At 48.8% G+C, this 21286-nt stretch overlaps 1 protein-coding gene across 1 annotated transcript in view; it reads right to left on the bottom strand.

Annotated features, from left to right (window-relative positions):
- Nucleotides 1-21286, bottom strand: part of CAMSAP1 (calmodulin regulated spectrin associated protein 1) — a 56190-nt gene that overhangs the window by 29260 nt on the left and 5644 nt on the right. The window contains 2 exon segments of the mRNA XM_079705995.1: nucleotides 8273-8434; nucleotides 9255-9517. Coding sequence (XP_079562121.1) covers nucleotides 8273-8434; nucleotides 9255-9517 — 425 coding nt within the window.

Raw genomic sequence — 21286 nt, 5'->3', positions numbered from 1 at the left:
GCCCGTGAGCCACAACTGCTGAGCCCACGTGCCACAACTACTGAAGCCCACGCGCCTAGAGCCTGTGCTCCGCCACAAGAGAAGCCACCGCAATGGGAAGCCCGCGCGCTGCAAGGAAGAGTAGCCCCTGCTCACCACAACTAGAGAAAGCCCGCATGCAGCAACAAAGACCCAACGCAGCTAAAAAAAAAAAAGAAAAAGAAAAAGAAAAGAAAAGGTCACTGGGCTAGTATCTAGATTATATAAAAGAATCGTTGCAACAATAAAAAGAGAAATAATCCAATTTTAAAATGGGCAAAGGATGTGAATAGACGTTTCTCCAAAAAAGATCTACAAATAGCCAATAAACACATGAAAAAAAGGTTTCCCATCATTACTATCAGGGAAATGTGAATCTAAACCACAATGAGATACCATCTCACAGCCTCCAGAATGGCTAGAATCAAAAAACCAGAAAATGAGTGTTAGCAAGGACGTGGAAAACTGGAAACCTCTGGTGTTGCTGGGGGAATATAAACGGTGCAGCAGCCATGGAGACAGTCTGCCAGCTCTTCACAGAGTTTAAACACAGAGTTCCTATACTACCCAGCAATTCCACCCCTAGATATAATCCCAAGAGAAGTGAAAACACAGCCACTCAAACACTCGTACTTGAATGTTCACAGCAGGAGTCACGATAGCCAAAAAGTGGAAAACACACATGCCCACCAGCTGAGGAATGGCTAAACAAAACTCAGCATATCTATACGACTGAGCATTACTCAACCATAAAAGGAATGTGGTACTGACAAGTGCTACAACACGCATGAGACGTGAAAATATGCTACTTGAATAAAGTCAAGAGACAACAGGCCACGTACTGTAGATTTCATTTAAATGAAATGTTCAGAACGGCCAAATCCAGAGAGACAGAAAGCAGAGGAGTGGCCGCCAGGGGCTGACAGGGAAGGACTGCGGATGGCACCAGCGTCTCTTTCTGGGTATGATAAAAATGTTTGCAGTTGGTGGTGACAGCTGTACAACCTGGTGAATATCTTAAAAACCACTGAACCACACACTTTAAAATAGTGAATTTTACAGCATGTGAATTATATCTCAAGTTTTTAAAAAAGTTAATTGGTGGGCTTCCCTGGTGGCACAGTGGTTGAGAGTCCGCCTGCCGATGCAGGGGACATGGGTTCGTGCCCCGGTCCAGGAAGGTCCCACATGCCGCGGAGCAGCTGGGCCCGTGAGCCATGCCTGCTGAGCCTGCGTGTCCGGAGCCTGTGCTCCGCAACGGGACAGGCCACGACAGTGAGAGGCCCGCGTACCGCAAAAAAAAAAAAAAGTTAATTGGTAACAGTTTCAAATTCCGTATTTCAGTTAACCTTCAAGAAATTACCACTTGTCAAGTTTTGGTATAGAATCAAAAAGAGATGTGCAGGGCTCCCCTGGTGGCGCAGTGGTTGAGAGTCCACCTGCCGATGCAGGGGACACGGGTTCGTGCCCCGGTCCGGGAGGATCCCACATGCCGCTGAGCCTGCACGTCCGGAGCCTGTGCTCCGCAACGGGAGAGGCCACAGCAGTGAGAGGCCCGCGTACCGCAAAAAAAAAAAAGAGATGTGCATAATTATCTGCAAAGATTATGAAAGCACTGTCCCCTCTTCAACTACGTATCCACATGAAACCAGACTTTCTTCCTTTACACCAATAAAAACAACATATTGTAGCAGATGAAATGCAAAGGCAGGTAAGAATCCAGCTGTCTTCTGGTAAGCCAGACATTAAAGAAACTTACAAAACTGTAAAATATCACCACTTGTTTCATTTTTGAGAATACAGTTATTTTTCATTAAAAACACATCGCTTACATTAACATGGAATGAGCTATTACTTTTAAGTGAATTAATAAATATTTTTAAATTTTCCTGTTTTTAATTTCTAATACAGTAAATACTGAGAGATTTTCTAAAAATTCTTTGAGGGCCACGGTATTTAAGAGTGTAAAGGGGTTCTGAGACCAAAAGGTTTGAGAACTCTTTATCTAGACAAGGGAATGAAGAGCAATAAAAATGGAAAATATGTGGATAAATACTGCTAAGCATTTTTAATTACTTTAAAAGATAACTGGCTGTTGAAGGCGAAAGTAACTTATCTGGCGCTGTAATGAAATGAAAGACAACAGGAGCGCAAAGGCCAAAAGGAGAAAAGACATTTCTGATCTTATTTGTGAAATGGTATCACTTTATTTGAAGGCAGACTATGAAAACCTGAAGATGAAATTTGTAAACCCTACAGCCCCCCCAAAAAATATTGGAGATAAAATGGAATAGTAAAAACGCCCAATCCAAAATAAGCCAGAAAAGAAGGAAGACAAAGAAAAGATACAGAAGGCAGACACGACGTAAAACCCAGACGTCTCCATAATCACATGAAATGCAATTAAATTGAACACTCCGATGGTAAGGCCCAGATTGACTACAGGGTCCCCATAAGAAACTCGCTTTAAACAGAAAGACAACGAGGAGTGAAAACTAAGAGGAAGGGAAGGGATAAGTCGTGCACACACTGGCCATGCCAAGGCCGGAGGCCAGGATTGTCACCTGTGATAAAGAGCCATTTCACGACCACAAAAGGACAGAAAAGTCCTGAACATGTATAAATGTAACAAGAGACTAAAAATACACAAAGCAAAAACTGACACAACCAAAAGGTAAAATAGACAAAATTACTGCTGGAGATTTCAACTCTCCCCTCTGGGTAAGTGACTGATGGGGCCTAAGACTCCAACGATGCAAACACACCCAAACCAACCTGAACTGACACTCACAAAGTACTTCACGGACAACAGCAGAACACACGGGTTCTTTTCAAGTGCACACGGAACACGCTGCAAGACCATGCAGTGGGGCTTCCCTGGTGGCGCAGTAGTTGAGAATCTGCCTGCTGATGCAGGGGACACGGGTTCGAGCCCTGGTCTGGGAAGGTCCCACATGCCGCAGAGCAACTAGACCCATGAGCTACAACTACTGAGCCTGCGCATCTGGAGCCTGTGCTCGCAACAAGAGAGGCCGCGATAGTGAGAGGCCCGCGCACCGCGATGAAGAGTGGCCCCCACTCGCCACAACTAGAGAAAACCCTTGCACAGAAATGAAGACCCAAAACAGCCAAAAAAAAAAAAAAAAAAAAAAAGACCATGCAGTGGACCACAAAACAAGTCTCGATAAATCCAGAAGGACTGAAATGAAACCACACAGACTACGCTCTCTGACCACAACACAATTAGAAACCAAAACACTAAGATACCTAGAACCACCCCACCTCCAAACATATGAAAACGAAACTACAAACTTCTAGGTAATCCATTGATAAAACTAGAATTTGCAACTAAAACAAAATAAAGAGAATGAAGAAAACCACAACATATAAAAATGTGTACAGTGCAGCTAAAGCACTACTTAAAGAGGAATTATCAACTTTAAATGTTTATATTAAAATGTAGAAAAGGGTAAAAGAACTAATCTTCTACTATAACAAACTAAAAAGGAGAGAAAAATAAATTCAAAATAAACAGAAAGAAAAGTAATAAAAGCAAGAGGAGGAATTAAATAGAAAATTGTTGAAATCAACAAAAACCAAAAGCAGGTTTTTTAGAAGATTGATAAAGTTGGTAAACCAGACCAACAAAGGGAAGAAAAAGAGACAGAAATTACAGAGCAGGAAACAAGAGGGGACATCACTACAGATCATAATACACTAAAAGGATGATAGAGAAATATGAATATGCCAATAAAGTCAAAAATTTAAATAAAATTGACAAATTCCTTAAAAGTCACAGAATTAAACAGAAATCCTAAATACCTTATATATACACTAAAGAAACTGAATTCATAATTAAAACCTTCCAAGAAAACTCCAGGCCCAGATGGCTTCACCAGTGACTCCATCAAAGATTTAAGGACAAAATAATACTAGTAATACTAATAACACAACAAGTGTTTCACAAAATGAAGGAGGGAATACTTCCCAGCTCTTTTTCTGACACCCGCATTATCCTGACACCAAAACAATAAAAACACATTACAAGAATATATACCTTGGAAAGCACTGGATCCTTAAATCTTTATACACATAAAATATTCTTGAAACTCATTAAGACAAACCACCTCATTAAAAATTGGGCAAAATATGTGAACAGACACCTAACAAGATACACAGAAACATCTTTAGTCATTAAAGAAATGCAAATTAAAACCATGACGTACCTCTACACATCCACCCAAACGGCTGAAACCGAAAGACTGACAATACCAAGTGTCAGCAGAACGTGGAACACTGGAATTCTCTGTCTTGCTAGTGGGACTCTAAGATGGCACAGTCACTTGAGAAAGCACTTTGACAGTTTCTTCTAAAGGTAAACTGATCGTCATGTGACCCAGCAACTCACTCCTAAGTATTTACTCAAAGAAATGAAAATATACCTGCACATAAAGACTTGTGCACAAATTCCCAGAAGCGCTATGCGTAACAGACAAAACCAGAAACAACCCGCGTGCTCATCAACAGGTGAACAGATAAACAAACTGCAGTGCGTTCGTGCAGTGGAATCCTACCGAGTTTCAAAAGCACCAAACTACTGACGGACACAATGACATGATCAACGTCAAAAACGCTGCAGTCAGTGAAAGACACAGAAAGAGGACATACCACACGATCCCATCTTTACCAGGACCTAGAAGAGGTAAAACTAATCTCCAGTGAAGAAAGCAGACCAGCAGTTATTTGGGCCAGGCGGGAGATTAACCGCGGACGAGCACAGAGGAACTTTTTTTGGATGACGGAAATGTTACATTGACTGCGAATGCTAAACATATGTAGCCACTTGTCAACATTCAAGGAACCGGGTCCATTTATTGCATATAAAACATGTCTGGGCAAAGCTGGGGAGTTTTTTAGTAAAAGACTCAAGCTACTGGCTGGGCGTCAATGAAAAATAAAAAGAGCCACAGCAAGATGGTTCGTGGGAAAACTCCCTGGACACAGAGGAGGTCACCCAGTCACACGCACCCAGGACAGGGAAGCCGGCGGATGGCTCGGTGTCGCCCCCAACCCCAGGGAGCAATTCTGGCCCCCAGGGTGACTGATCACCCGAGGAGGGAGGGGCTGGCTCAGAGGGCGCGGTGTGGGAAGGGAAAGCTGCGGCCTTTCTGAGCAGGGCTGGGGTGCACTGCAAGGATGCGCTCCCCACACGACGCACAGGCCGGATCAGCAGCTGGGCTGGCCCAGCGCCAAGCGGAGGGGTCTCTAAACGTCTCAGGTGGCAGGCGTGCAGGAGGCCTGTCAGCAACCATCCAGTCTGCAGCAGGACAGTCCCCAAAGTCGATGCCACACAGCAAGAGAAACTCAGAGGCCACTTGCCAGGCCTGCCCTGTGAATCCAGAGACGCTGACGGGGATGAGGGCACCTGCACATGGAGCCAAACCCCTGGAAAGACCCCACAGGAGAAAGGCAGGCCGGGGCGGGTGTGACGGGAGCTCACACCTGCCTCAGGTGTGCGCACACAGCCGCAATCCTGGGAACACAGAACCTAGGAACAGAGTTTCCAAGAGACTTCAGATCTTGTTAGACATCTAAGATGGATGAAGAGAAAACTCACCAATGTCAAACCTCCCCAGAGCCCAAACCTCATTAAACATGCAGCAATTTTCTGTGGAGAGAAAACACATCTGCGTGAGGAAGGAGGGAAGGTCTCCAGGCCCGGCTGGAAGCCTGTCAGGCGACAGCGCCCACAGTGGAGAGGCTGCGGGGAGCTAAGGTCCCATCACAGCTCAGGGAAGGCACCTGAGCAGAGACCCTCTGAAGGCACAGAAGGCGGGAGCACATCTCACCCTGCACCAGAGGATGCGCCCCTGAGAGGAGCCCCAGGAAGGCAGCGACTGCGGGAACCCCCCGCCTTGATGGGACACTGGAGAGAACCTGCAGGACAGCAGCGGGTGTGGAGGTCAGAGCATGCACCTGAGGGAAAAACCTCCTAACTGAGAAACTGAAACTCACATGGATGCTAAGGAAATAGCAAAACATGGAGCACATGAAATAAAAACATAAATACTGGGCGAGGGAAAAAGGATCATGCAAAGCTGAAGCCAGCATTAACTCCTGGGAGGATGGAGCGCGGCACGAGAAGGGGCGTGAGCTGTGACAAACCCACACACAGCACAGCGTCAGGTGCGACTGCGCACCTGGCCACGGCGGCCACGTGACCACCGAGCAGTGGGGACACCTGTCACAACAGCAAGTCAGGAGGCGGTGTCCACACGGTGGGGACACCACACTGGGGGAGAAGACACAGCGGTGCTGCTGGGCCGGCCACCAAGTCCCAGGCAAACAGGCCACGAGCACCTGGGAAGCGCCGACGAACACACGGCAAACACCCTGGAAACAGGAGGGTCCTGAGCAGGAAGGGGAAGGCACGTTCCCCCCACCCCAACCCGAAGAACCCTGGGCAGAACAAATTACCCAAAAGGGAGAAAAACAGCCAGACATACACTCTCTTCCTTAAACTTCAACTTTATCAGCGAGTGAAGAAATAACAGTAAAAGGTGCTATTTTTCACCTCTCAACTCGGCAGGTATTTTTTTTAATAATATCCAATATATGAGAAGACACAGGGGAAAAAAACACTTACACAGACTAAACAAGTATGAGAAAAACGGTACAGTCCTTATGGTCAGAATTTGGCAAAAACTAATCAAAAGCCTTTAAAAATGAACCTCAGCTCAATCTCAACCACTACCCACCAGAAACATGTGGGCGAAAGTCACCGAGATGCTCAGGGAGACGGCTGCTTATTGCGGGAGGGGACAGCTCGGCCCCGACGCGTCGAGACCACGGCAGGCGGGCGGGCGGCCTCAGAATGGCCTGAGCCATACTCACCGCATCTCACCAAATGCAAACCTCAGCCTATGGTCAAGTGCCTGGAAGACCCCAACTGTGCCTTTAAGTCTGGATGTTACACCCAGATAAATAAAAACTATGAGAACTTAGTCCACTTTACTACAAAACACTACGTTTACAGGTGGCAAAGTCATGGGGAATTTTCACTTTCTTCTGCTTGCTCATCCGTGTTTTCTAAATAGCTATAATAACCATGCCATTCCTTTGATAAGGGGGAAAAATCAATACAAGTTGTTAAAGGAAAAGGAAAAGAAAATCTGAACCCGTAGCCATAGGAAGGGAGCTTGGGCTCGGATCACAGAACCATCCCCCGGAGGCCCGGGCTCCCGTGGAAACACCACTCCAGAACATCGTTTTTTAACCAAATCCCTGTGGGACGCTTCCCGCATGTACTACTATGTGAAGCCAGGGGACGAGGACGAGGAGGTGCCGCCACCGGGAAGCGACCTTGTGGGCACTGGCCAGCTCCCGAGCCCCACCAGGACCGGAGGTTCCACTTGAGTCCTAGAAAAGCCCTCCACCTCACCGCGGGGTCAGAGGGTGAAGGCGGTCTGCTCATCCACTTGATGCCCCAGACCCACACGAGGGAGGAAACCAAGTGAAGAGCAGGGCGGCATCCCCGTGATGAGGCAGCCGTCCAAGGGAGCGGCACGCAGACTCTGCCAGGCTCTGCTGCGTTCTTCAACTAATCCCACGGCCACGGACTGTCACCTCACCTCTGATGAAGCCCTTACGTGACAGGGAATACATGTGCAAACTGTGTAACGAAATAACTCCAAATTCCCTGCGTGGGATACAACTCTGCAAGGAGCCGCTCAATCTTCCATTTCCTCTGCTTAATAAAGTGTCCCTGATTGAATACCTTTTGGCAAATGAGGAGGCTTAATAACCAAAAGGCTTTGGTAAGGTAATCCTATAATCACACACCATGCAAAATGAACGTTCTTTATGAAGACTGTATAGACAGGCACATTGTAAGCTTCGAAACATAAAAGGAAAAAAACAGCATTTAGGAAGGTACCATTTTTCTCTTAATCAAAATGCCTTCTAAATTGAGATCTCCATGAATGCACATAAGCACTTGAGATAAAAATAAAACGAATTTATTAACTTGCACCACCAACACACCTGTGCTTTCTACAGGCCCGTGCTGCTCCCCTCTGCAGCACCTGTCTGTCTGAACCACAGGGGACACACTTCTGAGGCCGCTGCTGGGCCAGGGTCACAGCAGGACACACAGGAGGGTGCTGCTCTCACGGGGAAGAGGACCCACACCCAAGGAGCACCCCGGCCACTCATGCTGCTCGCCCCCACTCCGGGCAGGGCCCCCAGCGCTCACCTTGTTGACCCAGAAGACCATGGCGTCCTCAAGGTCGTAGGGAAGCTCTTTCGAGGCACTGAACGTGGAGAAGCGCTGGACGCTGGCCACCACCTTCTCAATGCTGATCATCTCCACGGTGTAGGCCATCATGAGCGCGTCCACCATCGCCATGTGGGCGCTCTGGGGGCAGAGGCAGCAGTCAGTCACCCAACCTCGCCTTTCCGCCCCGGGTCAACGCAGAGACCCTCCCTAGACCCACAGCTAAACGCCTCCGTTGTCTGTCTTCCTCTGCATCTAAGGAGGCACTCAGATCTCTACTTGTACATGACCCCCACTTCCTCATCTCTGACGACCCCGTGAGAGCCTGGGGCTTCCCTACTGCTCAGCTGTGGGCAAAGGTACAAGGGGCCAAGAGACGTGCCTGAGGCCCCATGACCACCACAGGCCCCTGGGGCCGGTCAGGGGCCCGGCACACTGAACTCACGCCAGGCCTTCGAGCCCTTTCTTCCCAGAACCAGTAACATCCTCTCGATCCACAACACACATCCACAAAGGCCAAGAGTGAAAAACCACAGAACGTAGAACGCCTGAGAATGGCCTAAGCTTAAAGCCACGTGGGAGGTGCCACGAGCGGCTTAGACCTGGAGCAGCCTGGCAAAGTCACACTGGTGGGGTGGCTTTCCGGGAAAGATGCAGGGAGACACTCGGGGAGGAAAGGTGTATTTCCTTCTTTATTTTGGCACAAAAATACTTAGAAGATACACGTGAAACAACCTATCAGGGTGGGCTCAACAATTCTAAGGCACAACACGTGCAAAACGTTTGCTCCCCATGAGAAAAAGCCGACAGGAAGCTGTTCCCTCCCCCTTTTCCAAATCAGCCACTGACCCGCAGAGAGAAGGTGGTCTCAAACCCTGAACTTTTGGGGTGATTCTGCTGTGCTGCAGGGGGACAGCGGCAGCCCACCAGCCGCCCCCGCCCCACCACCCAGGCCACTCACCATCTTTATGGGTGCATGGCTGAGGTCGGGCTCTGTCACGGGGGTGTCGTCACTCTCCATCACGTAAATCCCTTTCCGGGACAGGGCCTGGATGACAGACTGGTGTCCCTGCAGAGCGGCCACCTGGTCCCCTTTGAGGATGAGGCTGCAGACGCGGCAGTACAGCTCGCTGGACAGCAGGAGCTTGATGACCGGAGGCTTGATGTGCTCCTGCTCGTACTGGTCGATGTAGAAGGGGTCCCTGAGGTCCTCCGGGATGTCATCTGCACGGGGAAGAGACCGCCGCATGAGCACGACGGCATCCCCACTGTCTCCAGACACGGCTCAGGGCTGACGGCACGCAGACGACGGACAGACGGGCCGTGAGCGACGACAGGCGACGAGCAACGCGGGCGACCCCGGCTGCTCGGCGAGCCCTGCTCTCCTCCACCGGCAGAGGCGAGCGAGCCACGCGCAGCGCTGAGCGACACCACCGCCCGACCCCACGAGCATCTCTCCTGAGGCAGGAGAGCAAGGAGCAGGTGTGGGAGCTGCAGGGGGCTCGTGGGCCGCAGGGAGGCCAGGACCGCGTACAGCCAGGCCACACCGAGCACCCAGCACCGGCCCATCTGCTGTCAAATCAGGTGACTACAAGGCCAGGCGCCAGGTCTTTAGAAGAAAGCGCCAGGCCTGCCGCTGCTGCGACAACCAGGCTGGAACCGCAGCCGTGAGCCTCTGCGCATCTTTGGACCGGGCAGCACAGGACGATGTGAGCCATGTTACCAAGCATCCCCTCGACCCCATCAAATCAAGACTCCTGTCCCTACATCACAAGTGAGGAAGCCGAGGCACAGAGAAGGTCAGCAACGTGCCCAAGGCCACGAGAGTCAGAAACCAACTATGAACCCAGCGTGGTCCACGGCATCTACACCGCTTCCCATACACACACACCCGCCGTGTGTGCAAAGCTTTCCCAGCGGCTGCGACAGTCTCCCCACCCGCTGTCCTTCACGCTTGCTCTGCAAGCTGTCAACCACTGTCCCCCAAATGGGGGACTCTGCAGTCCAGTCCAGCTGCACCTCACTTTGCTGCGCTCTGCGGACACTGTGTTTTCTCCAGGTTGAAGGTCTGGGGGAAGCCTGCCTCTAGCCAGTCTCTGAGCTCCATTTTTCCAACAGCACTTGCTCACTTTGTGTCTGTGTGCCATTTTAGTAACTCGTGCAGTTTTCAAACTTTGTCATTACTATTCTATTTGTTAAGGTGATCTGCAGTCTATTGTAACTGGAATTTCGCAGCAAGTGTTTTTTTTTTCTTTTTTTGGCTGAGTTGCGTCTTCGTTGCTGCACGCGGGCTTTCTCTAGTTGCGGTGAGTGGGGGCTACTCTTTGTTGCGGTGCGCGGGCTTCTCACTGCAGTGGCTTCTCTTGTTGTGGAGCACAGGCTCTAGGCGCGCAAGCTTCAGTAGTTGTGGCTCGCGGGCTCAGTAGTTGTGGCTTGTGGGTTCTAGAGCACAGGCTCAGTAGTTGTGGCACACGGGCTAAGTTGCTCCCCGGCATGTGGGATCTTCCCGGACCAGGGCTCGAACCCGTGTCCCCTGCATTGGCAGGCGGATTCTTAACCACGGCGCCACCAGGGAAGCCCCCAAGAGTGTTTTTAACGGAGCCGTGTAGGTTGGCTTTTAGACATAACGCTGCTGCACACTTGATGGACTACAGTCCAGTGTAAACGTCAGGTTCAGATGCACCGGGAAACCAGACCTCCGTGCGACTCTTTCGGCCGCGCGGCCTGGGGCTGAGCCCGGCTCTCTGGTCTCTCACTCCGCCCCACTCCCACCCCCGCACCCCCACCCCCCCGCAGCGCCCACGCTCAGGCCACGCCTCCAGGGCAGCGCCATCGCGCACGCGCAGTGACCCCACCCAGGAGCGCGGACGGCGCTCGCTCAGCACAGGGGGCTATCTTCTCCGCCGGCGGGGAGCAGGGGTGACCCACACCGGGAGTCAGGGCAGGACCCGGACGCAGCCCCGCGACGCCGCCCACCTGCAGCTCACGCAGCTGGCTGGGAAGTGAGCCTCGGAGGCAGGCAGGGTCACCTCCGGGGGCAGCGCCGGGACCCGCCCCTCCCCGCTCGGCCGCCGGCTCGCTAGCCCTCCTGTCTCCCGACACGGGCGGGGGCACGGCCATCCCACTGCCCAGGGGCCCTCGGTCAGCAGCCGCGACGGCGCAAGGACCCGTGTGGGCGTCACCGCCAAGCGCTGAGCCGGACAGAGCTGGTGGGACAGCGGCCTGAGGACACTGACTTGGGGACACAGGTGTGAGGCACGGCTGTCTGAGGGACACTGTCATTCACCAGAAACATCAGGAGGCAAAGCAAGCGCGGCTCTGCAGCTGTGGCCGCAGCGATCTAGGCTCAGGGCTCTGAAGTGGGCCTGCTGGAAAGGCCACAAGAAGAGTCAGAGGATGCGGACAAGACTACAGTTAAAACGGGGTCGGAGCTCCACGCAGAAGAAGGAACAGGGCGCCGGCTGGTCGGGTGAACAGGGGATCCGAGCTGGAGGCCAGCACGTGCGCTGAGAATAGGACCTGAGCACGTCAGCCTGGCCTTGACCGGGTGCGCCTCTCACCTGGCCGGTCAGAATCCCGGCCTCAAGTACAAAGCATGGACACTACGAGGCCTGTCTCCGGGGTTGGGAGAGGATTGAACCAAAACGTACGTGTGAGTCAGCAACGCTGCGGGCGGAGCCCGGAGCTCAGCAAAACTCACGCAAGTATCAGTTATCAATTTTATCATCAATCAGGCTAGAAAGCCTGCCCAGGAAGCACCCTTCCTGCTGCTGTCTGTCACACTGTCCCATCCTGTCTACCAAGGCCACATCACTCACGGGGGGGGGGGGGGGGGGGCGGGCAATGGAGACGTGGCAGCACCTGGGGGGTGGGCAAGGACCCCCAGGCAGGCGCCAACCCCAACCTGAAGCCCGAGACGGGTTCCCACCTAGTCTGAGGAAAACCAAGACGGCAAGCCTCCACGACCCAGCAGGACAGTGAGCCTCACCACGTGAGAGCTTCAAAAACACAGCAGTGTCCAGCCCCATCCCAGACCAACTAAACCAGAATGTCCTGTGGGCTCACAGGCATCAACACCTGTACCACTGAGAATCCACCAGAGAGGCTCCAGAGGCGGCTGACAGTCTCCATCGAGAAGTCCCTTACTTATACACTCTGGTTAAGTCCCTTACTTATACACTCTGGTTGTGGAAACAGGCACTCACAGAGGGCTTCTAATTCTGGACCCCTGCCTGCACCCCACCCTTCACTGGAGATGCCAGACAGAAGGGAAAGAAAACAGCCAGCAGCTGGCCCCACCGGGCACAGCCCAGTGACTCTCCTCCCCTACACCAGGCGAGCTCCATAACAAAACCATATCCCAGCGGTGGCGGGATAGGTGGGCGCCACGGGCTCTTTTCTCCCCCTTTGCTGAGGCAGGCTCCGTTGCGAGAAACACATAGGCTTGGCTTCTAGTCAAAAAGCCAGGAAGAGAGACCCCTGGGAACCCCCAGACAGGGGGTGGAGGATCACAGAAAAGAGGGGGTGGATAAGGAATCCTGAACCTGTGTACACTGTCCTGGATGACCCTAAGTGGCCCATGTGTGACAGACCCAAAGAACTGAACTGACCTTGGAACCACTGCCCACAAATGGCAAAACAGACTTCTGATCTGAACTTAACGGGGTTTACTGCAACCCAGCTGCTAACAAACCAGCAAAAAACACGAACATCATCCAAAATATTTTAGCAGGGCCCAGAAAACAGGCTCACAGTATAATATTCTAAGTGTCCAGGACAGGGGCTTTTCTGGTGGCGCAGTGGTTAAGAATCCGCCTGCCAATGCAGGGGACACGGGCTCGAGCCCTGGTGCGGGAAGATCCCACACGCCACGGAGCAATTAAGCCCTCGCACCACAACTACTGAGCCTGCGCTCTAGAGCCCGCAAGCCACGACTACTGAGCCCACACACCACAACTACTGAAGTCCGCGCGCCTAGAGCCTGTGCTCTGAAACAAAAGAAGCCACTGCAGTGAGAAGCATGTGCACTGCAACAAAGAGTAGCCCCCGCTCATCACAACTAGAGAAAGCCTGCGCGCGGCAACAAAGACCCAATGCAGCCAAAAATAATTAATTAAAAAAAAAATGTCCAGGACACAATCCATAAGTACTCAACACATAAAGACAGGAAAACGTGACCAATTCTCAGGGTAAAGACAGTCAACAGACGCCAACCCTGAGATGACCCAGATGTTAGAATTACTGAAGACTTTAAAACAAGGCCCCACGAGGCCCTCTTGAAACAAACGGAAAGATAAAAGTTATTAACAGAGAAATAAAAACTATTAAAAAAAAAAACCAAACCTTCAGAACTGCAAAATACCGTTATCAACAAGAAATTCAATGACAGATTCAAAAGATGAACAAAACAGAAGCGGACTCACAGATATAGAGAACAAACTAGTGGTTACCAGTGGTGGGGGAGAGGAAGGTACAAACAATTGGGTGTGACAAAGGCTCAAGGATGTATTGTACAACGCAGGGAATATAGCTGATATTTTGTAATAATTGTAAATGGAAAGTAACCTTTAAAAATTGTATATTGGGCTTCCCAGGTGGTGCAGTGGTTGAGAGTCCGCCTGTCGATGCAGGGGACACGGGTTCATGCCCCACTCCAGGAAGATCCCACATGATGTGGAGCGGCTAGGCCTGTGAGCCATGGCCAGTGAGCCTGCGTGTCCGGAGCCTGTGCTCCGCAACGGGAGAGGCCACAACAGTGAGAGGCCCGCGTACCGCAAAAATAAATAAATAAATAAATAAATAAATAGTATAAAAAAATAAAAATTAAATTTAAAAAAAAGGCAAACAAAACAACAGAGAAAAGAGTCAGTGAACTTGAAGACAGATCAACAGAAATAATCTACCTGAAGAGCAGAGGGAAAATCAACAGAATGAAAAGCAGAGCCTAAGAGAGCTGTGGGACAACATCAAAAGATTTAGTAATTACGTTACTGCAGAAGGTAGATTGGTACAGAAAAAGCATTTGAATAAATAATGCCTAGAGTCTCCCCATATTTGGTAAGAAACCAATTTTCAGGCTTAGGAACCAACTTGAAGAAAACCAGGCCCACACACTTCATAATCAAATGGCTGAAAACCAAAGATGAAATAACGGGCCCTCGGGACCCCTAACTGGAGGTATCAGCCAGACTTTCAATGACTATGCTTAAAACAATGAAAGGAAAAAAGATAAGACTAAGAATTTTGGCAGAAAAGTGGAAATTATTTTTTAAAAAAGAGACAAAAGAACTTGGCAGATTTGAAAAAGAACCAAGTAGGAATTCCAGAACAGAAAAATACAGTAACTAAACTGAATTTACACACTGGATTGCTGAATAGCACATTACACACAGAGGAGAGAAAACGCAGCAGAGAAGGTCAACGACAAACACTGCTTAGTGTCACAGGGGTGTGACTGGAGACCCAGAGAGAAAGGAGAGACAATATGAGGCAGAAACAGTATTTCGACAGAGAATGGACAAGCATTTGCCAATACTTGTAAAATTCATGCTTCCCAACAGGAGAAGGAAGGGAGGAAGGGAGGGAGGGAGGGAGGGAGGGAGAAATGCACACACCAAAGAACATCACAGTGATACTGATAAAATCCAAAGACAAAGGAAAAGCTTGTAAAGCGGCCAGAAGGAGCTTCCAGTCAGGACAAGACGGCACAGATCAGCCTTTCCCTGCTCCTCTCTACTAGGTACCACTACAAACCCTGGCAATAACTCAAAGGACACACAACAGAGAACTCTGAAAGGTGGAAGAGGAAGGCAAACTGGTTGGGAACCCAGGACTGGCAAAGCACAGCAACAGGGTGTCTTACAAGCCCCCACCCAACAAAAGGTGACCCAGGCCTGGTACTTCCTGACCCCCGGCCTAGAAACAGAAGGCAAGCCAAGCGGGCTCATTCCTGCTCCAGGTGGAAGGGGAGTCCCCCCTACTGCACCAGGCCAGCCTGGCAGAAGCAGCGAGGGATCGATAGGAAGCCCCACACCCACCTCCACAAGGCACCCAACCTGGAAGCGCTCTCCTTCCCCATCAGGCCAGAGACACCCCCACTCATCACTGGGCACCAGGGGAGTCCAGCAGTGCGACCTCACCGTGACGAGCAGCCCAGGAAACACTCTGCATCCCCCAGAGGCAGGGGCGCCATAACAAGCATCCAGCCTGGTGCTCCTCGTCCCGAGGGGAGAGAGTCCCGCCCCACCCAGAGGCACTCCTTCTGCCTCCTAGAGCAGTACCAGCAGGGACGGCGGGAACCCCAGAGGTACCAGGCATACCAAGCACAACAAAATGGCACCACAAGGCTCTGCACATTAGACTGCCGCTGGAACCACAGTCCACAGAGTGGGCCAGGACCTGCATGCTGAACCTAAGCAGGGAGACTGCTTACTATGATAAAAAAAACTTAAGTAGCACCCAGAGTCACCTAACATAACAGCCAAAATGACCAGGAAACAATCAAAGATCGCCTATCATAACCAGAACCAAGAAAATCATGACTTTAATGAGAAAAGAGAATCAACTGACACCAACACCAAGATGTTGGAGTTATCCGACAAAGGGCTTTAAAACAAGTATCAAAAACATGACTCCACAAGCAATCACAAAGTCTCCTGAAATAAATGAAAATTGGAAAAAAAATTCAGCAAAGGAGTTATAAAAGGAATCAAATATAGAACTGAAAAATAGAGTAACAGATTTTAAAACTCACTAGTCTCAACAGTAAAGTAGAGATGACAGAGGACAGAATCAGTGAACTTGCAGACAGATGAACAGAATTTACCCAATCTAGACAACAGAGAAAATATACTGAAAAAATAAAATGAACAGAGCCTCAGGGACCTGTGGGAGAATAACGAAAGATCCAATATTTGTATCACTGGAGTCCCGGGAAAGAAAGTGAGTAGGGCTGAAACAATATTTAAGGAAATAATGGCTGAAAACTTCCCAAACATGGCAAATCATATAAACCCACCGATTTCAAGAAACTGAGTGAACCCCAAATAGGATAAACCCAAAAAATCCATGCCAAGACACAGCATAATTGAACTTATGAAAACTAAAGACAAAGTATTTTGGAGCAGCCGTAAAGAAAGAACACGTGAAGGAAAAGGGAACACCAACTCAACTGACAGTGGGTTTCTCCTCTGAGCCACAGAGGCCAGGGGGAAGTGGCACACATTACAAATGCTTGAGGAAAAGAACTGTCAACCAGATTCCATATCTGGCAAAACTATCCTCAAGGAATGAAGGAGAAATAAAGACATTCTCAGACAAAAGAAAACTTAGGGGAAAAAAAACTGTCTCTAGAAAACCTTAGAAGAGGCTAAAGGAAATTCTCCAAATAGAAAGAAAATGATTTAAAAAAAAAAACAAAGGTCTTCCCTGGTAGCACAGCGGTTAAGAATCCGCCTGTGGGGCTTCCCTGGTGGCGCAGTGGTTGAGAGTCCGCCTGCCAATGCAGGGGACACGGGTTCCTGCCCCAGTCCGGGAAGATCCCACATGCCGCGGAGTGGCTGGGCCCACGAGCCATGGCCGCTGAGCCTGCGCGTCCGGAGCCTGTGCTCCACAACGGGAGAGGCCACAGCAGTGAGAGGACAGAGTACCGCAAAAAAAAAAAAAAGAATCCGCCTGCCAATGCAGGAGACACGGGTTCAAGCCCTGGTCCAGGAAGATTCCACATGCCATGGAACAACTAAGCCCATGCACCACAACTACTGAGTCTGTGCTCTAGAGCCTGTGAGCCACAACTACTGAGCCCGCGTGCCACAACTACTGAATCCTGCGCGCCTAGAGCCCATGCCCCACAAGAGAAGCCACTGCAATGAGAAGCCTGTGCACCACGACGAAGAGTAGACCCCACTCGCTGCAACTAGAGAAAGCCCGCACACAGCAACGAAAACTCAACACAGCAAAAAAAAATTTTAATAAATTTTTTTAAAAAGGGAACTGTGAAAATGATTTTTTTAAAAAAAGGAATCTTGGAGAAGCAGGAAGAAAAAATAATGTAAAGAAATGGGTAATAAGTGTAAATACAATAGACTATCCTTCTCCTGAGTTTTCTAAATTATATCTGATGACAAACAAATCTACAACACCTTCAGGTACTCAAGACAATGGTAGTATTTAAAAGTGGGGAGAGCAAAGGAACCTAAATGGAAAAAAGGTTTCCACACCTCACTCAAAATGATAAAACAATACCTGTCAACTGCTGGAAGTCACATATGTATACTGTAATACCCAGAACAATCACTAAGACAGCTATACAGATATACCCCAAAATGAGATAAATAAATCAAGATGGAATCCTAAAAAACAGTCAAGTAATCCACAAGAAGGCCCCAAAAAACAAAACAAAACCAGGAACAACAGAAAACAAACAGAATAAATAAGTAATGTCAGACTTAAGCAGTAACAATTACATTAAATGTAAATACTCTAAATACACCAAATAAAAGACAGAGATTGGCAGAGCAGATTAAAAAACACAACACAACTATATGTGGTTTATAAGCAGCTTACTTCATATTCAACAATGTAGGTAGACTGAAAGTAAAGGGATAGAGAAGGCTATACCAGGCAAATATTGTTTAAAAAAAAACAGGAATAGCTATATTAATATCTGATAAAGTAGAAAGAAAATTACTAGAGACAAAGTGGGACATTACATAACAGTAAAGGGGTCAATCCACCAAGAAGACTTTACAGCCCTAAATGTGTATGCACCAAAGTACAGAGCCTCAGAACTCATTAAAAAAAAAAAAAAAAAAAAAGGACAGAGCTGTAAAGAGAAATAGACACTACAAGCATAGTGAAGGACTTAAACATCACCTATCAGAACGGACAGAATCGCCGGACATAAAATCAACAAGGAGAAAGATCTGAACAACACAACCACTAAACAGAATCTACCTGACCTGTGTAGAACCTTCCACCCGGCAATAGAAAACACCTTTCTTCAAGTGCCCACAGAACACTCACCAAAACAGACCTTATCCTGGGCCATACAACAAACCTTAACAGGTTTAAAAGAACAGAAATCACACAGAGTATGCTATCCTACCATAATGGAACCAGACTAGAAATAATACCCAAAACACAAACGGGAAAATCTCAACAACTGGAAATCACACTTTTAAATAATTCATGAATCAAATAGGAAGTATCAAAGGAAATAAAGAGAAATACACAGAACTGAACGAAAATACAACATATCAACATATGTGGGATGCGGCTAAGGCAGTACTGTGTGGAAAATTTATAGCACTAAATGCTTACACTAGAAAAGAGGATAGATCTCAAATCAATAATCCAAGCCCCGGGACTTCCCTGGTGGCGCAGTGGTTAAGAATCCGCCTGCCAATACAGGGGACACGAGTTCAATCCCTGGTCCGGGAAGATCCCACGTTCCAGGGAGCAACTAAGCCCGTGCGCCACAACTACTGAGCCTGAGCTCTAGAGCCCGTGTGCCACAACTACCGAAGCCCGCGCGCATAGAGCCCGTGCTCTGAAACAAGAGAAGCCACCGCAAGGAGAAGCCCATGCACTGCAATGAAGAGTAGCCCCCGCTCGCCGCAACTAGAGAAAGCCCATGTGCAGCAACGAAGACCAAATGCAGCCAAAACACAAATAAATAAATTTATTAAAATAAAAAAAAAGCTCATCATCATTAGTCAGCAGGGAAATGCATACCCAAACCACAATGAGTTATCACAGCCCACCCACTTGAATGGCTACTATTTAAAAGACTGACAATGCCATGTGTTGGCAAGGATACAGAGCAACTGCAACTCTCATGCCACACTTTGCTGGTGGAAATAAAAAATGACACAGCCACTTTGGAAAACAACCGAGCGGTTAAACACACTTATATGACCCAGTAACTCCATGGCCAGGTATTTACCCAAGACAAATGAAAACACATGCCCACACAGACCTGAATATTCATGAATGTTCACAGCAGCTTTATGCACAGTAGACAAAACTGGAAGCAATCTGAGTATCCATCAACAACTGAATAAGTATTAAATAAATAAATAAATAAATATTTTTCAAAGCGCAACTAAGAAGTCTGCATGCCGCAACTAAAAAAGATCCCGCATGCCATAACGAAGGTCCCGCGTGCCACAGCTAAGACCCAACGCAGCCAAAATAAATGAATGAATAAATAAATTTAAAAAAAAAAAGTAAGTAAAGTGTGGGTAGCCAAACGATGAAGACTATTAGCAGCCCTAAGCAAAAAGGTCTATACACATGGATGGGTCTCTAAAATACTAATAAGTAAAGGAAGCCAGACAAAGAATACCTGATGTATGACTAGAGGCATATGACACTCTAGAAGGACCAACTTAATCTACAGTGACTGGAGCAGATCAGTGAGGCTATGGGCGGGGACTGACTGCAGGGGCTCAAGGAAACCCTTGGAGGTGATGAAAAGGTCTTACCTTGATTGTGGCCCTGTGCACAGGGGTGTATACATTTGTTTAAACTCATCAAACTATACTCTTAAAAACGTGTGCATTTTATTGTATGTAAAGTACATCTCAATGAAGTTCGTTTTCTCAAAGGTGCAAAATAAAATTCTCCACTGTATACCCAACAATGGGCTTTAACCCATCCTACAGAGACTTCTCTAAAAAGCCAAGGTTTAATACATCTCTTCCCTCCTCAGAAATCTTCAATGGCTCCCCAATTCACATACAACAAAAACCCCCAAATTATCAGCCATTCCAGGCATTCCAAGACCTGGCCCTAGGCGTTCTGTCCAATCTACATTCATCTTACATTCATCTCAACTCTGCAGCAGCTAAATTCACATTCCATCCCAACTAGAGCGCTAAGCTTTCCCTTAGCCTGGAGGATGCAGCACTCTCCCTGCCTTCCTTGTCCTGGTTCTCTGTTCCCTTACCTTCACTTGGTGCTTACCCACCTGAGCCGCACACTCAGCTTTACTTTCTTGAATGGAACATTCCAGATTCCCTCAAGGGAGTTTCTCACCCTCCCTTACCCGTTCTGCCAGAGCACTTGCTCCTCTCTCAGGCAGTAGTCTCCTTGGCCTTGCATCACAGGTCTATGTTTGCAAGGCCACGGCCAGCACTCCGTGAGCCCTGAGAAGCACGCTGAGGACCCCACAGGTCACAACATAATGTTCAGCTGAACTGATTCAAGTTTACTTTTGCCTGAGTTTGAAATAACTGGAGGACAGTGACTGAGGGATATTTAAGTGAACTAGTCAGCATGAACGATAAGAGAGGGCTAGGCGAGGGAACACGAAAGAAATCAGAGACAGAAATAAAACTCAAAGATCACCTCTCTCTACGTGGCAACAAAGCCAGGAAAGTAGGGGAGCTCCAGGGAATAAAGACTATAAATATCCCATCAAGGGCACCACAGGCTCCAGGCGGCCCCCCAGCTGACCCTTCCCATGCCCGCCCACTTGCCATCCCACCCCATCACCAGCCGAGGCTCAACGACTCTGCTCTCAGGCGGGCTCAACCTACCTTTCTAATTCCCACTGCCGACAAACTGGCCAAGACCTTGGTTCTTCAAGCCAAAGTGACATCGGCTCTGCAATGGCCTTAATGTGTGTCCCCCAAAATTCACATAATGAAACCTAACCCCCAAGGTGAAGAAGGTATTAGGAGATGGGGCTTTGGGAAGGCAATTAGGTCATGAGGGTGGAGCCCTCACGAATGGGATCTGAGCGCATCTAATGAAGCTCCCTCGCCCTTTCTGCCACGAGGGCACAGCGAGAAGACGGCTGTCTACAAAACAGGAAGCAGGCTCTCACCAGACACCAAATCTACCGGCACACCTTGATCTTGAACTTCCACCCTCCAAAATCATGAGACATGAATGTCTGTTGTTCTTAAGCCACCCAGTCCATGATACCTTGTTACAGCGGCCTGAACGAGTCGAGCTCCTGGCTACTCCACTGACTACAGCCTCCTC

The sequence above is a fragment of the Hyperoodon ampullatus genome, assembly GCF_949752795.1.
Source record: "Hyperoodon ampullatus genome assembly, chromosome: 6".
Lineage (NCBI taxonomy): Eukaryota > Metazoa > Chordata > Mammalia > Artiodactyla > Ziphiidae > Hyperoodon > Hyperoodon ampullatus.
This window is presented reverse-complemented; position numbering and strand designations above follow the sequence as displayed.